This window comes from Bombus pascuorum, chromosome 13 (assembly GCF_905332965.1).
Source record: "Bombus pascuorum chromosome 13, iyBomPasc1.1, whole genome shotgun sequence".
NCBI classification, from domain to species: domain Eukaryota; kingdom Metazoa; phylum Arthropoda; class Insecta; order Hymenoptera; family Apidae; genus Bombus; species Bombus pascuorum.
The window spans coordinates 12,479,228-12,495,243 of record NC_083500.1 but is presented as its reverse complement, the minus strand read 5'-3'; the positions used below and the strand labels follow the sequence as shown (position 1 = coordinate 12,495,243).

The window sequence follows — 16,016 nt, the reverse complement described above, 5'->3', positions numbered from 1 at the left end:
TACCAATGCACCGTTCGCTATTTCACCCGAGGTATTTCCGCTACTTTTCCGTTCGATGGGAATTTTTCCTTGCGGAACGGCCGGCTATTTCGACCGGCTATTACGACACGTTGCACGTACGTACGCATGTATAGACGAAAGAAAAGAAAAAAAAAAGAAAGAAGAAAAGAGAAAACGAAGAGCGGAAAGGTAAAGGGTAATTAGCTCGCTCGCAGGGAACGAACAATAACAAGTTCCTCGGAGGGCAATCTCAGATGTTATAGCTCGCGTTGAAACTCTTGGACGTACGCGATACGTGTACGTACAGTGGCGGATACGCGGCATATGCTGTAAGTTCGCGATCGTAAATCGTTGTCTGGAAAACTTATTTATTTTTGTTCTCGATTCGTGGACGTTTCGGAAAGCGGACAACGGAAAGCGGAGAGCGGCGACGGAGTTGCTTTAATCGAGTTAGGAAAAACGCGTTTCCGTTTAACGTTGCGATTAATCTGGTCGCAACAGTTTTCCAGACGTCGGCTTTCCAGCTGTTTACGATGCTTCGTTTCCACGATAGAGTGGTTTGTAAACGACGAGGGGTGGCTTCTCTATCACACCCAATAACGATTCGGAGGCGTTATCGCGGCTTTACATCCCTTTGGCCCCAGCGTGACAGTAAGGTTAGCACGTCGTTGTTGCGTACACGCCAGAATGGACTTGGCGTTCGCCGTGTATTTCGAATACCGTCGTCAACCGCAACTCGTCCCGTCCTTGCTTCACGAGACAGCGATTCGTTGCCGCGAAAACGACAAAGTCGATCGTGATAGGCAAAATTACGATATCCATTTGCCCGATAAAAGACGACAATTGGAGACAACGTGGTTGTTGGTGCGCGCGTTGCTGCCTCGCCGGCACGATGTTTCGGTACTTGGTCGATACTTGGGCCCAGAGAAGATCGAGTCTCGAGACTCGTTGCGAAAATGTGTTAGGTGAGAACGGCCGGACGATCGTCGTTGAAATTTCGATAAACGACGCGATTCGTGAGACGAGCTCAGTGGCTGGCGCGGTCGAACTCGTTCGTTGCGGAGTTTCGAGGCGAGTTTTACCGTGAATTCCTGCGCCACTCGCGGTCTGGAAGATTTCGCCCTGCCGTCGTGGCAAATAGCAATTGGGGGGTGTTAGCGTGACACTACGTGCCAACCCACCATCCCAACGATAAGGTTAACATAACATCGTTGCGTACGCGACGTAACAGAGTACGTACACCGTCGTATTTCGAATCCTAGCGCTGACCGCAACTCGCTCCATCGCGTTTCCACGGGGGTTGATCGACCACCCCCAGAACGGCGTGCCTCGCCTCTGGAAATTCTCCAGCTGCATTCCCTAGCGCGAGCCTTTCGTCGATAGACCAGATCTTATTACGATTGCTAGACCGCTGCTATAGACGAAATACGGTCCGAAGAACGCGCGCGGCTACAAACTTTTTCTGTGTCTGTGTATATTTTTTAACCTTTTATCGCGCGTGTCGCGTTTTTTCAATGAACTACGTTCGTAAAGCGCATCCGACGTCTACCGATGGACGACGATGATCTTTAGAATCGAACGATCGATACCGTTTACTTCCACACGATTCGCATCGGGTTTTCGTCGTACGTTCCCGGTGTCTTCCATTTTCGTACGTTCCGCGTCCGAACCGAACGCGATACGATACGATCTGTACGACCGAGTCGTCGACGAAATCTGTTTTCGCCCGTTCGACGGGAATCGGTACCGATTTCGCTTTCATCTACGAACGTTCTCACCCCTTCTTTTTTCCTTTTCCCTCTCTCTCTCTCTCTCTCTTTCTCTCTTTCTTTTCTCTTTTTGCGCATCGAGCGCACAAAACGAGCCTCCACGAGGCTCGAGGAAGAGGAGAACCCACTCGAGTAAGGGACGACGGCTACCGGTAGAAAAGAGGGATTCCGGCGACGACCCTCCCCTGGCTTCTTCGTCTTGCCGTCGTCGACGGTGGTTCCCCGTAATTGTATCGATTGTCTTAGAACGACACTGTCCCGACCGTTGAAGCGTCCCGAAAGGTGAATGCCGCTGCCTGCCCTCCCCTGCCCTCCCCTCCCAGTCCCTGCCCGTATTTTGCTTCGGGCCGACGTCAGGGTTGACCCCTTTTGTTGTTTCGTACGTGGAAAAATAAAAATTCCTAACCGGATGAAAGTTTGACCTGAATCTTTTTGTCGATCACGAGGGGCGCAGGGGGAAACAATGGCCCTGCTTGATTTGCATATACGGACAGGCGGGCACCATCGTGACACGTGGTACATCCCAAAGACCGCGTTCCTTTCACCGACGACCGTGTCTCTCGTCGTCGTGAACCGCGAGAAACGCTCTCGCAGGAAACACAATAAAAAAAAGCAACAATCTGCCGCTGCTCTAGGTACACGAGGAACGGAGCGAAGCGGTCGGTCTTACCGTTTCATCTTACGACCCCACCGGTCGTATTTTTCGGCCACTGGCGATTTCGTCGAGGAACGAAGAGAGAGAGCCAACCATCACGAACCACCTTCCGAGTCGAATCGCGTCGCGTTAAAGGTGCGATGAGAGCGTGCAACTCTCTCTCTCTCTCTCTCTTTCTCTTCCTCCCCTCGACGTCCCTTCGACGACCCTTCGCTATATACAGGATAATCATAATAAGGAGAGGAGGACCGGTTGACCAACGGATAGAACCGCGCTGGGGACGATAAAACAATCGGGGCTGATTTTTTGCCGCGCCAGCTGCAACGGACCGCTGTCGGATCGACGAATTCGACCCCGGCTGGACGGGCCGGCCGAATTCTTTCGCGCACCTTCCCTTCCACGCGATCCGGCCGATTGTTGTACGTTGCCGCGTTCGCCGAGCAGGACCAACGCAACGCCGGATCATCGTTCGGTACGTTGGTCGGCAGCCATCGCGGGGCATGAGCATGGACGTGAAAATATCGACGATTTCACGGGTTTCAAGAACGCCGTTCGTCGAACAATGGTTGGGACAATAGTTTCGTGGCGTTATTTAAAACAAGGGTAAAGGAGGAGGAAGTCGGTGAAGAGAGAGGACACCCTTCTTGGCCGGCCGCCTAATGATCGGCGGACAAGACGGCTGGAAAGACGAGGGAGGAAGCTGGATGGCTCGCTTGTCCCGGGTAATTAGTAAAAACAAAGGAGAGAAGAAGCCTGGCCGCGAGAAAGAGCCGCGGGAAATGGCCGTCTGAGAGGAAGGCAAGAAGCGGAGACGGCGCGCGAGCATCAGATAAAATCTAAATGAGAAAGTAATCCCTCGAAGAGTCGAGGCTGGAAAGTTACGACCGCGACGGAGAACCGGCGAGAACGACGGCCGAGGAAGGTCAGTAGGGAGGAAGATTTTGGCCACGCGACTCCTTTTTCGCGGTAGGTCATGGCACCTGAATTCTCGCGTGGTCTCTTCCCCGTTGTAAACACCTAGCGTGCGATGTGACCTAGCTGCGCTATCGGGCTAAGCGCGTGCTTAACCTAACCCAACCTAACGCGTCGACACACGTTCGCACACACGCAGCCACGCCACGCCACGCCACCAACCAGCTACGTGTACGGGCGGGCAGCCCCTATCGATTCCAGTCCGTGAAAATAACGGAATCTCGTGGCGCGCTTTCGCCAACTTCCACGCACCCTCCACGTTGCTAACCAGCCGTTTTTCACCCCCTCGAGTAGAACGTTGCCGCCGCGTCGTGCCGCGCCGCGCCGCGCCGCGCCGCGCCGCGAGCCCCGCCAGGGTGAACGAAGGTAATCAAATGAAAACAAAAATCACAGGCCAACCTCAACCTCCGCGCGGAAGAAAGTTAAGCGGGCAACTTTTACCTTTTTCGCCGCAATTTGCGGCCGATTCAACCGTGAGCCACCCTCTCGAGCTACCCTTCAGTCGCTAGCTATTCTTCGAGCACTTTCTACCCAACCTCCAACGTTGTTGGACACTTTGCCTGAAGATGTCGAGACGAAGATAGCGCCTAGTTCTTCTTTCCGCTCTCTCTCTCTCTCTCTCCCTCTCGCACACACACTCTCTGTCTGTCTGTCTGTCTGTTTGTCCGTTTGTCCGTCAAGTGCTTTTATTTCGTTCGTTTCGAAAGAAGATACTACAGCTTCGTCGAAGAAATTTGCTTCGCTGGTTATTGGGCAAAAATTATATCCCATATACCCTGCCCTTTGTTACTCGCCGCCGTCTTCGCGTGCTTTTCGAGTCGAGCAACGACTATTCGTATGATTCTACGACGACGTCTTCTACGTCTTATCCGTTCATCTCGGAGAGTAATTTGCCCAAAAAGTAGCAAGCTGTTCTTTCACCTTTTATCGCCAGCCTGCGACCACCTATGGACGAGGAAATAACGTGGACATCGCCGATAAATATCGATAAATACCGTGATCATTATCCCCGAAATATGTCGGTTATTAGGTAGAGAAGTAGAAACGCGAGAAAATTGGAGGCAGCCCGAGTTAACTGGCGGTGAAACCTTTTCGTGTATGCAGTTTCCTGCGCCCGAGTTAACTCGGTCGATTAAGGCAACGGGTTAAATGGAAGCAAATGGTCGTTGGCCAAGAGCGAGCGAGCGAGATCAAGAGTTGCCAATGTTTCGAGTCCTCGACGCGAATTCTTTTCGCGGAAAGAAGCCCGCGTAGATTGATTTTCGTCCCGGTTCCTGATTTACTACCGTTCGTTCGTTCGTTCGTTCGTTCGTTCGTTCGTTCGCTCCGTCAAACGATTAGTCGTCGCGTACATACGCCGGCGTCTATTCGGATAAACAAATCTCGGTTGGTTCGACGCTAACCCAAATGCAGTTGGATCAAACTTTCGTCTCCGCGGCGGAATTTCGTCAGTTTCCTGCGAGTGGCGTATCGAGCGTCTATCGGTTACGACGCGGCTAAGGAACGAACGAGCAAATAATCCGCCAAGCACCGCGGGCAGGCCAGATGTCCATTCTCTCCAAGGTATACGCGTAGCATGTGGATAATCGGAAGAGCACCGCCGACCACGCAGCATATGCCGCTACCTCCGTTAGCGGCAGCTGCACTCTTCGCCATCGAGGAATCGCGATTACACTGTAATCTCGCTAAACCGAGCCCGGAAGAGGATGAGGCGCATTATCTTCGGCAAAGGGTTCGGCTGGGATTTTACGAATCTCGCGACAGCTCGTGATTTTTCAGCTTTTCGCGGTAAAGTCGTGGTAAAATCGCGGTGAAATCGTGGCGAAACCGTGGTTAACTGGTTGGCCTGTGTGTGGCTGGCCTCGTTTCATCTCGAGGTCACGCCGCGTCGCCCAAACCTTCATTGTTCCGCTCTCTTCCCTTTATATTCGCGTGTCTGGTCTGTCTTCGGCGGCGAACAAAGCAGGCAGAAGGTCGTAAAAAAAAATGGGGGGAACCGGAGGACCCAACGGCTCTATTGTCTCCGAACGAATTTGCGAAAAGCGCACGTTGACTAATTCCGAAGCGTTCCACCTCACGATCTTTCTCGCCTCCGATCCTTGACGCAACGCCTTCGACTCGACTATTCGAACCATCGAACGTTTCGCTCGGAGACTCCGAGGAGATGACGACTCTGTCCTTCCGCGGCTTCGCTTGGCGGCTAAGAAGAAGTATCTACGATACGAAGTTGTCGAACGACGGTACGACCTGATGGAGCGTTTAGAGGATCGACGTGCGATCCATCGGCGGTTCTCTATCTAAAGGACGTTGAAACGGACGAGAGTGGATAGACACAGCGATGCTCGCGACGGGAATTTCGTTTGCGCGAATTCGAGCGACGCATCGAACTTGGAAAGTTTAGATTTTGTTTGATCTCTTTCGGCTTCCATGGAAGCTGGGAAGAATCGCGACGCTGATTACAACACCCGTGGACTTTCGCGAGTTGTTGAGTTTTTCCCGTGGAAGCGCGGCTGGCAATTCAGCGGCAATATTTCGGTGGCGAGTTCGCAACGTGTTAACTTTGTTTATCTATAAAGTGGCGCGCCCGCGCTGATTAAGTCGTGGAAAAGTCCGCGGGGCCGAAACAGAAGGAAAGGACGAGGCGGTGAAATCCAGGCGGCGATATTTCAAAAGGCCGCGATGTAAAGCGGCAAGCGGCGCCTCGGGCAAGTTGGCGTCGCCTTATCGCCGCGACGAGAGCCACGACACTTATAATGAAATTTCCGCGGCGAAGTAAGTTTTAAAAGTGCAAAAGTGTCCAGGGACAAAGGAGCCTGGCCGAGGGGAGGACGGTCGAGATTTAGGAGGATCATAAATCGAGGCAATGTCTTCGTGCCGCGAAAATCTCGCGAAGATTAGAGAGCCACTCTCACTCTTTCTCCCTTTCACCCTTTCACCCTTTCACCCTTTCACCCTTTCGCGCTTTCTCTCTCGAATCGACTCGACTCGACTCGACTCGACTCGACGAATCTTCACCCTCTCGCGAGAAAAATCTTAAACTCGTCGTGATACTCGTCCAACCATCGTGCGCCGATTTTCTAAGTTTCGCGTTGATTCCTCTCTATATCCCGTCTAACGTGCGGTCGAGAAAGGAAAGTTCGTAAAAATGCCAGGGATCCAGCCGATCTCGCGACGATCGATATTTTCGAAATATTCACGGGAACGGTAGAGGCTTGCGTTATGCGTGATCCGAAGACGAAACGGACGAAGAAAATGTTGTTTAAACGGGACTGATCGACGTTTAAAATCTTTAAATTTTAAGATTGCATTGCCACGGAAGACGAGAAATATGCGTCGCGTCGCGTCGCGTCGTCTTCGCTCGAGTTTGTTGTTCTATCAACGGGTTCGATCAGCAAGAAGACGCTATTTCGTGGCCCCTCGGAGGAACTGGAAAACCGGTAACGAGCGAGCCGTGGCATTTCGGTTTTTAATTGAAAGCAAAGTCTGTAGATTTTTAATTAAGAAAATTCAAGATCGACCTGTACCAGTCCATCCGTCCGTCCGCGTCCGTCTATCCGTCCGTCTATCCGTCCATCGGTTACTGCCTGCTCCTCGGAGTCTTCTCAAACAGTTTTATAATTGATTTCATTTTCATTTATTTTCGCGCGAACCTCCACCCTGTCTTTTCCTCCACTTCTCCCATCTCCGTGGCCTCCTCTCTTTTTCTTCGACCCTGCCTCTCGTTGCTTCGTCCCGTCCTCGAGAAGACGGTACCCCCCTCGCCACCTCAACCTTACGCCGCAATCAATTTAATGTTTTAATTAAGAGAGTATCCGTGAAAAATTAGATTTTAATCGGATCGCGTCTCTCCATGGCCCCTCTGCGCCCTCTCTCTCTCTCTCTCTCTCCCTCCCTCTCCCCCCTCTCTTTCTTTACTTTCGACCGGTGTCTTTTAATAAATAATTTTAATTGCCTTAGACACCTCGAAAGGATTCGACGGATCGAGAGGGACCTCCTCCTCCACCTCCTCCTCCTCCCCCCTGTGGACGTTGAACCCAGGAAATCGAGTTTCTCCGAGACTCTCGACAGACTAGGTTTTGCAACGTAAGAGACATCGTTTTTAGACATCGGCGTTTGGCTAAAGAGTCGTTTCTGATACGCCTCGTTCTCTCTCTCTCTCTCTCCCCCTACCCGCGCCCTCCCCCCGAGCCCTCCAAAAAATAACCGCCATTTCGCGTGCTATTTTCGATCGGTTTTGAACGGCTCTCGGTTGCGTAACACGCGATCGCGGATCGAGATCGAGACTTGTAGTACTCGGGCGAAACCAATCGTGTTTCTCTTTCTCTCGAACACGCAGCGTGTTTCGTCTTGGCCAAAGTATAGTACGGATGGCCGAGACTCGAAAAGTTATTAGTTATCGCTTAGTCGCTTCTGTCATTTTTCGCGCCAGACAAATAGATTTGTTTGTACGATGCAAGGCTCGTTTAAGGTCGAAAATAGCGTAAACTGTCGTGTACAGATTGCCATTCTATATTGCCTGCCAATGTTGGTGTAGGCGCGTGTTCGGAGAAAAGAAAACCGTGTACGATTCATTGTATACGAGGCATTTGTATTTTCTTTCCCGGATGTGAAATATTTTTGGCACCGATTCGATCGTGCCTTGCGATCCTATATCCTCGGCATAACCTATACGCGTCGAAATTTCGTTTGTCTCTCCTGCTTTGTTCCCTGGATTAATCGCCCGTAGTATTGTCGTTCTTCGCTTGACAAAAGCTGCGCCCAATTAGCGGCCATTTGGTAGTCGACGCGCGGCAAAGAAGTAGCCAGTCGGTATATTTTCCGTGTTCCAAGATGAACCTCGCGTTCGTCGGGAAGGGAGAGCCGGGCAACCAATTCTCGGTATAGAGACGTCGTAGAACGGCTGATGCAGACCGAAAAAGAAAAAGCCAGCCGCGAGAGAAGGTCCACCATTTTCCGATGCTATTCTAGAGTGTTATGCAACTGCCGGCCAATGCATTTGGCCGGGCAGAGCTTTATGGCCGAAGCTCGCACGCGCAAAAATGTTTGTTTTAACTCGGTGCTGCTGCCTTCCCCCACACCCGTCTACCTGCTAGCCTCAGCCGCAGCCTTGAATTACTCGGAATGTGCGAATATTTGTAAAATTAGATCTTCCGCTTTTTCGATCTGATACCGGCTCCTCCTGCATTGTCTCTTCGAACGAGACCGCGGAACACGTTTATCAGGGGACGGGAAACGCATCCATTCGAGGAAAACAGATTATTCACGCTTCTCTCTGCTACGTTATATCGAATTGGTTATCCTTGGACAATACAGTGGTCGCAAAAGATTTCGGTATACCATTTACCAACTAGATCTATGCACATTACGTTGCGTATCATTTAATTGGTCCGATACTTTCGATACGATCATATAAATGTTTCCAATCAAGCATTGCTAATGCGATATCGTGATAAACGATACATCGACGATCACCTGACGAAAGCATTGCCAAGAGGAGCGCTTCTTCAGAAAATCTAACCGATGGTGTAGTATGCCGGATTGTCTCGCGGTAGATGACGGCGGCCGCGTTTTGGTTTTTGGACGCGTCGATAACTTGTTCTTTTTCTTACTTTTACTTGGTTTGTTATTCGAATTTCGCGAAACCTAACATAGGATAGGAACAATTCCTTCTACCGCTTTCCAACTGGGAAAAACAAAGTTTTAATATGTTAATTTTTTCGCTACGGAGCGAAATGGTCTAACCGACGAACCTCTTCGTTCGATGAACGGTCACGAGCCTCTTTCGAGGCAATCTCCATTTGTAAATCATGCGACTAAACAATCCCTATCGGACCCTCCGCTAATGGAAGACGTCTTAAAAAGTTGCCACGCGCCTCGGGGATACGAAATTTGGAAATCTTCCCGAGTATTCCCAATGGAACATCCGCGAAGGAGCGTCGAGAGGGTGGGAATTCCCGTGACCCCCATCCCACTCGTATTTTTCACCCTCCATTTTTACGCCATCTTTTCCCGTTGTCGATCCACCCTCTCTCCAACGTTCTGTCCCCCTCCGCGACTTTGTCCTTTTCTTTCTCTGTCGCTCGGTTCTTGCGCCTTCCTCTCGAAAGTCGCATCGCGCAAAGTGGTCTCGTCGATTGTTTTAATCAATAACGACGCTTCGATGATTCGAACACGGTTTCTTCTTTCCTATTCTTTTTTCTTCTTCTTTTTTTTCTTTTTTTTTTTTTTCATTTTTCGCGCGAAATACAGTCTGTCTGTACTTTCTCGAAGAAAAGACGGCTTTGATACCAGTTCGATGCCCGAAATTCGTCGCTCGAGTTTAACAATTTTGCCGTTTGCTCTGTTCGAAACAGAGTTTTCGCTTTTCGTTGAAGGGTAGGACGAAATTAGCCTCGGTTCAAGCGTGTGGTGGTGGCTCTCTGACAACGAGCCGGTTAGTCGGAACTTTTATAGGTAATTCAGTGATAAGAAGATGAGGGAGAAATTTTTGTCGCTTAAAAAGGAACGAGGAGATCCAATTTCCGGCCGATGATTGGCCGATTCAATCAGTCGTGACGATAATAGAATTCTTTGGTAACGTTTTTCCGTTCTTTTACGCGAACTGGAAAGTCATTGTTTTCTTGGATCGATACTCGCGGCTTTTGTTCAACCTCGAGTTGAGGCACGAGAAAATATCATCGGTGCTACTAAAATACGATCGTTTCCATCTTACGGCAACCGTATGCATTTTTCGTCGGAGTTGTCTGTAGTTTTCCAATAATGTCTGTTTCAACCTCACTGCCTGCTGTTCGCCTTTCTAAACCTTTCTCGTTGAAACGTACAAAAACTGGCCAAGCAGAGCCGCGTCTTCTCTAGTTATTAACGAGGATCCAACGACTAAGTTTCGAGATAATTCGGGCTACACGTACTAACTGTGACGGTTGCAGCGATAAGGCGATGAAAAGATTCTTCTCTTTTCTCTTTTTTCTCCGCCCCCCTCCCCCGCTTTTGTTTGTTTTCAAGTGTCCGTACGATGTTAATGGGAAATTTTATCAGCTTTTTATCTATGTATCGATGTGAAAGTCGGCTACGAATATTCGATGAAATACTCAAGCTCGAATCGGTATTTGCGGTGGTCTTGTTGCTGTACTTGTTAACTCGCACGCGATTAGAAGCGGGATACGCGTTTAAATTCCGTCTAACTCCGCTTTTAAGTTACACCATTGCTTTTTATTTTACTCCGAGTCTTACATCTTACAACTGAGAAGGAAAGCGATCGCCGCGAGACACGGACGGTACGCGTCAGTAGCAGCGAACGCGTTAACCATAGATAGAGTACGAGGAAATTTTCTGGGCGGTATGCGTTCTATTCGTCTCTGAATAAAGGAATATTTCCAAAATATTTCAACGGAATCCTCTCGCCATCGTCTTCGCGGTTACAGATACTCCTTCGTTCGTCGCGCACGAGAAGTAATTATTTTCCCGATGATTCGTCCTCGCTACTTTCCCTCGTTCCCTCGTTCCGCCCTTCTGGCAACCCCACGAGATTTTTAACGTTTCGCGAACTCTCTAACGTCTCCTTCGGTCTTTCTTTGTCACCGTCCTCCGTCCTCTGTCCTCTGTCGCGGCCGATGCGGAAGGAAAACGTAAGGGCTGCTACCCCCTCGATTCGTGTTAGAGGGCCGCGCGAACGGCAGAAAAGAAATTAGCGAAATTAAACGAGCCGATATAGCCTCGCGCGCGCGTTTTTAGGGGTTGCTCACCCTTTCACAGCTTTCACGGAAAGCGGTATTATTTGCGATTAATTATTTGCACGACGCGAAACGATTGGCACGGCAAACGAGGGTAGAATTGACAGGCCGCGTTTCAAAGAAGCGTTCGAATTTCCTGTCACTGGGTAGCTTTGGAATTTTCACGGGCACAGAGCAACGCAAATTTCACGTGTGTAAAATTGACTTGGCGAATGTAATTTAACGCTAGACGTTTCGAAAACACAGACTCCATTATAACGAACCCGTCGTCTTTTCAAACTCGGGAAAATCGTTTTTGAACGGGGAAATGATCGCGATGGCGACCGGAAGAATCGGAGGACACAGACGGAGAAAACGAGTCTCGGCCGCTTAAGCGAGAAAAGTTACGAACCATGCTCGTATCGCGTCTTTCTGAATCGCGAGGACGATCGATGTTCGGCAAATATTTGCTCATGGAATTTCGAGCGACGATAGAGCGACAAACGAAAAAACAAAAAAAAAAAAAAAAAAAAAAAAAAGAAAAAAAAAGAAAAAAGAAGAAAAAAGGAAAAAGGGAGCGAGAGAAAGAGAGAGGGAGAGAGAGAGAGAGAGAGAGAACGCGTGCGGGAGAGAAGCAAACAGTTAATATTTCGGATCGTCTGGCTCGCAGCGCGGTCGCGTATTTGTTAAAACCTTGCTGGCGAAAAGCAGCAGGGCCTGTTGGAAATGGAATTAATCTGTCGATGCGTACCGTGCACCCATTTAATATCCATCACGCGTTCATCACTGCAGAAGCAATCCGCCGGTTGTTCTCGCGCCACGCTGTTTTTTCTTCCCTTTCTCTCTCGCGCTCTTCCTTCGGTCGGCGTTCGTTCCTCTCCATCGGGGACTCTCGGGGGTGGTTGTGCGTTGCTGGTTCGCTACCTACATACACGCGAGAACAAGCGAGCGAATTTTCACGCGGTCACGAGACACGATGACACGAGGTCGATGATAAATTTCGCGCGTAGCATCTTAATGCGCCGCGCGCCCGTCGAAAACTGACCCCGCAGCTGGCCGCCTTAAAAAAGGGGGGTGGAACAGGGCCCGGAAGGGAAGGGCGAGACCATCGGTGATGCCCCGTGTCCAGAGGTGGGGGGTAGCAAAGGGGAGAGAGACGCATCAACCTATCTGGAATTGCTTCGCATTCCTCTTCTATTCCACGGCTTTTTCATTTTCTTTTCTCCTTCGTGATATTTCCTGCCCCCTCGAGAGCCGTTCGCTCGCCACTCTTCCTCTTTTCCTTCGTGTACCCTTCGCTCGAGTATTATCTCGTCTCCTGTTAGCAGACAGAAGGTTTCAAGGTGCCACCAGGTCGGACCTGTTTAAGGGTTTAAATTAAGGGTGGCGAGAGGGGAGGAGAGGTGGATACGATAGGGGCGAGCCGAGTACGCGTTGCGTGAATCGCAACATTGCCGGGTTTCCAGCCAGCTAAATTTACTCGTAACGTTATAGGGAACGCGCTTGCCACTTTGTCTCCGTTCTTTTCATCTTTTTCGTCTTTTTGTTTCTCTCTTTCTTCTTTTTTTTTCGTTTGTTTCTTTCTTTCTTTTTTTTTCTTTTCTTTTCTTTTCTTTTCTTCTTCGTATCGTACACGTACGTGTCGGAGGACAGGGCAAAGGTACGGTACGGGGCAATAGACTCTCGTCGAGGTTTGCGGATCTTTCCACCGTTTTGTCCGTCGTTCTATCGTTCCATCGTTCCATCGTACCGTCGACTGTTCGGGAAAGATAACAGGCTGAAGGGACAATGAATGTTTCAAGTTTCCAAACGACAATCTCTGCTCGTGTTTTATTTAATTTTTATTCGTTAATGGACAATACATATGCCCGGGTTGTTTATTCATACGCACGACCTGCACGCCACTTCACTCTTGCCCGACGTTACACTTTACTCGCTCTTTTATTATTTATCACCGGCGAAATTTTGCGCATTGTTTTCCAAAACACTGCAACTAATCACCACGCTACTCCCTCTCTCTCTCTCGCTCTCTCCCTCGCTCTCTCCCTCCCTCTCTCGCTCTCTCGCTCTCTCGCTCTCTCGCTCTCTCGCTCTCGCGCGCGCGCTCTCTCTCTCTCTCTCTCTATTTTCCGTACGCCACCCACTCTCCTTCCGGCACCTATTCGATCGATCGTTCCACAAAAGCCAGGCATGACTCGCTTACGGTCGATCCTCGAGAGTCTCGTCGCGTTTCGAGCGAATATCCACGATCTCTTTGGAAACTTTTGCTCGTAAATGATACACGTATATAGGTAGTTTTGTAACCAGTGGAAAAATTCTGTCGCGTATTCTAGCGAGAAGAACGAAGCGTGCTTTTCGTGAGATCAGCGAAGCAACGAAGAAAGCTGGAAAACGACGCGATGATCGAAAGGTAGAGAAAGAACGAGCAGAAGGGAGAGTAGCGTGAGTCTAGTCCGGATCAGCCATTTTCCTCCAATCCGCGTGCTTTCGGTTTGTTAGTTTGCGGCATAAAGCGTGTACCGGTCAGAGTTCTGCAAGCAAGGAATATTAATAGTTGTTAGAGTCGAGCGCGGAAGACGATCGTCGAAGAGACCCGTTGCAACGTTCGATCGATACGATATACATAAGGATCGATCAATGTTGTTGTATCTTGGATTTCTATTTTAATCATCGATCGTTGCCGGGTGCCTCCGAACGAATCGACAACGAACGAAGCACGAAGCTCGATATTAGTAAGATCTTTGTCGCATCGACGAAACTTTACCTGAACCTAAACTCGTGTCTAGTGGATCTTCGATCTACCAGCCTCGCGACATCGTCGTCCCGATCATGCTCGTACTCGTACACGCCACCGTCGTCTTCGTCTTCGTCGTCGTCGTCGTCGTCGTCGTCGTCGTCTTCGTCTTCGTCTTCGTCGTCGTCGTCGTCGTCGTCGTCGTCGTCGTCTTCGTCTTCGTCGTCGTCGTCGTCGTCGCCGGTGTTGTCGTCGCCGCCGCCGCCGCCGCCGCCGCCGTTTCCGCAGCCGCTTTTGTCGTCGTCGTCGTCGTCGTCGTCGTCGTCCTCGTCACCATCCTCTTTCACTTCGTACGAACGGTGTTTCCAGTTCATCCGACACTAATTCGCGAGACCGGTCAGTTTTTCTCGTTTCACTCACTCGCGCACCAATCACCCCGACGAAAATGCCGCCTCGTTGAGAGGCGGTGGATAAAAGAGATCGGACGAAACACCTCCGCGAAACGATGGATGACGCGTGTAAAGAATTGTTCGCCCGATGGTACACACAACGCGTCGATTATTCCCACTTTGTGCCGTTTTCTTTCAAAGATCTCTCGGCTGACGAGCACCGATGATCGCCGCGTGCATCGTTCCGATCACACACTCGTTCGCGGTTCCACACGACGACGCTAACGCCGAGGACGAGACACTGTGGTCGCCGGTCGCTAGTCGCTAGTCGAATCTCGTGTGCTCCGCGCGTGTCGTGGAAAAACGTGTGTGCTTCCTGATTAACTCGGCTGCACGGCACAGCTGAATTTTTCGCAAGTGCCGTGCCGGCGAAAACGTGCACCAGGGCCGTACGCGGCTCTGCACCGCACAGGGCGCCGATCAACACGCGCGTCTATGGTTCTCCGAGGCGGCACCGTTCGTTGCTCGCCGATTTTCCCGATTTTCCCGATCTTGCCGATCTTGCCGATCTTGCCGATCCTCGTTTCACTCGCGATCCCCCGCGTCCATCGGCATTCACCGTGACGCAATTGGTCTGCGTTCGCATGAAATCCTGCTGCGGGATAACCTCCGAGGTTGTATCTTCGATCTGGATCCCGATGCCGATCTCCTCTCGACGATACTCGGCGATGTTCGATCGCCAACGAAGAAGAAAGGACGAGGCGTTTGAGGAAGCGGAGCTGCCAGAGGTTGGCGATGTTACGATTTTCAGTGCACTGAAATCCGCGGCACCGCGTCCGCAAGTGGGAGGGACTGGTTCGCACGTGACTCAGTGTGTCGTATTCTTTTCTTGCTCCTTGGAATATGCTGCCGCATCCGTGGCGGCCCTTTTCCGTGAAAATCGCGCGCGTTCACGAGGCGTCACGCACGCGGCCGGGTCGCTGAACGTAATCTTTATCACTTCCTGCCCGGCCAACGACAACCGTCCATCGTTATTATTCTAATTCGACGTGGACGACGCGTAGAGCGCGTTATCGCGGGCCTCGATCACTGGCGACGCCTTGCGATTTTTCAGCCGTTCGAGATGAAAAAAGAGAAAAGCTTTCTCCGAGCAGTCGTGCAGGCCCCCTATTCCCTCTCCCCCTCCCGCCCGCCCCTCCCCACCCCCCCAAACACAGCTGACCGGCTGAGAGAGGGATTTATGGGATACACGTTGAGAAAGACGTCACCAGTTTCGCACGTGCGTGTGCACGCACGTAAACGCGCGTTGCCACGAAAACCTGATCTCCAGAACGGCGGCGAGAGCGTTGCGTGTTGTTCCTCCCTGGGGATTTCCTCGTCGAGAGAAGAGAAGAGAAGAGAAGTCGCGGGAAGAAGAGCTGCGGCCAACTACGCCTCGCACACCGGGTTATCGGATTCTACGAAAATCGACGGTCTGGCGGATCTGAGAGAGAGAGAGAGTAGTCCAGTGTTTCGCGTCTCTCACGGTGTTTCTCAGCCCGGCGGCCTCCTTCTTTTGCCGTCCGTTCGTCGGGTCGGTTCGCGTCTCGGTTCGCGTCTCGATTCGCGTCTCGATTCGCGTCTCGATCCCTGCTGGATGATCGCGTTGTCCGGATTGTCGAGTTGGACGCGTGTCACGCGGGCGGCCGCGGTTTCTCTCGTTCGTGGCTCTTGGGGCCAGCGCGGCAGACTTCTCCACTTCGATATTTCTGCGATTTATTGCGGCGCGACTTAGAAATGCATCTAATG

At 50.9% G+C, this 16,016-nt stretch overlaps 1 protein-coding gene across 3 annotated transcripts in view; it reads right to left on the bottom strand.

Annotated features, from left to right (window-relative positions):
- Nucleotides 1–15,386, bottom strand: part of LOC132913242 (uncharacterized) — a 28,937-nt gene extending 13,551 nt beyond the window's left edge. Inside the window, exons 1-2 of one of the 3 annotated variants that reach the window (XM_060971413.1) lie at nt 13,870–15,383; nt 12,929–13,636 (exon numbers count right to left, since the gene is read on the bottom strand). In XM_060971413.1, the coding sequence (XP_060827396.1) occupies nt 13,564–13,636; nt 13,870–14,213 (417 nt within the window). In that variant the 5' untranslated portion in view covers nt 14,214–15,383 and the 3' untranslated portion in view covers nt 12,929–13,563. Of the gene's footprint in view, nt 1–12,928; nt 13,637–13,869 lie in introns of those variants that run through there. The other 2 variants (XR_009659346.1, XM_060971412.1) reach the window with 2 other exon arrangements.
- Between the last annotated feature and the right edge of the window lie 630 nt (nt 15,387–16,016).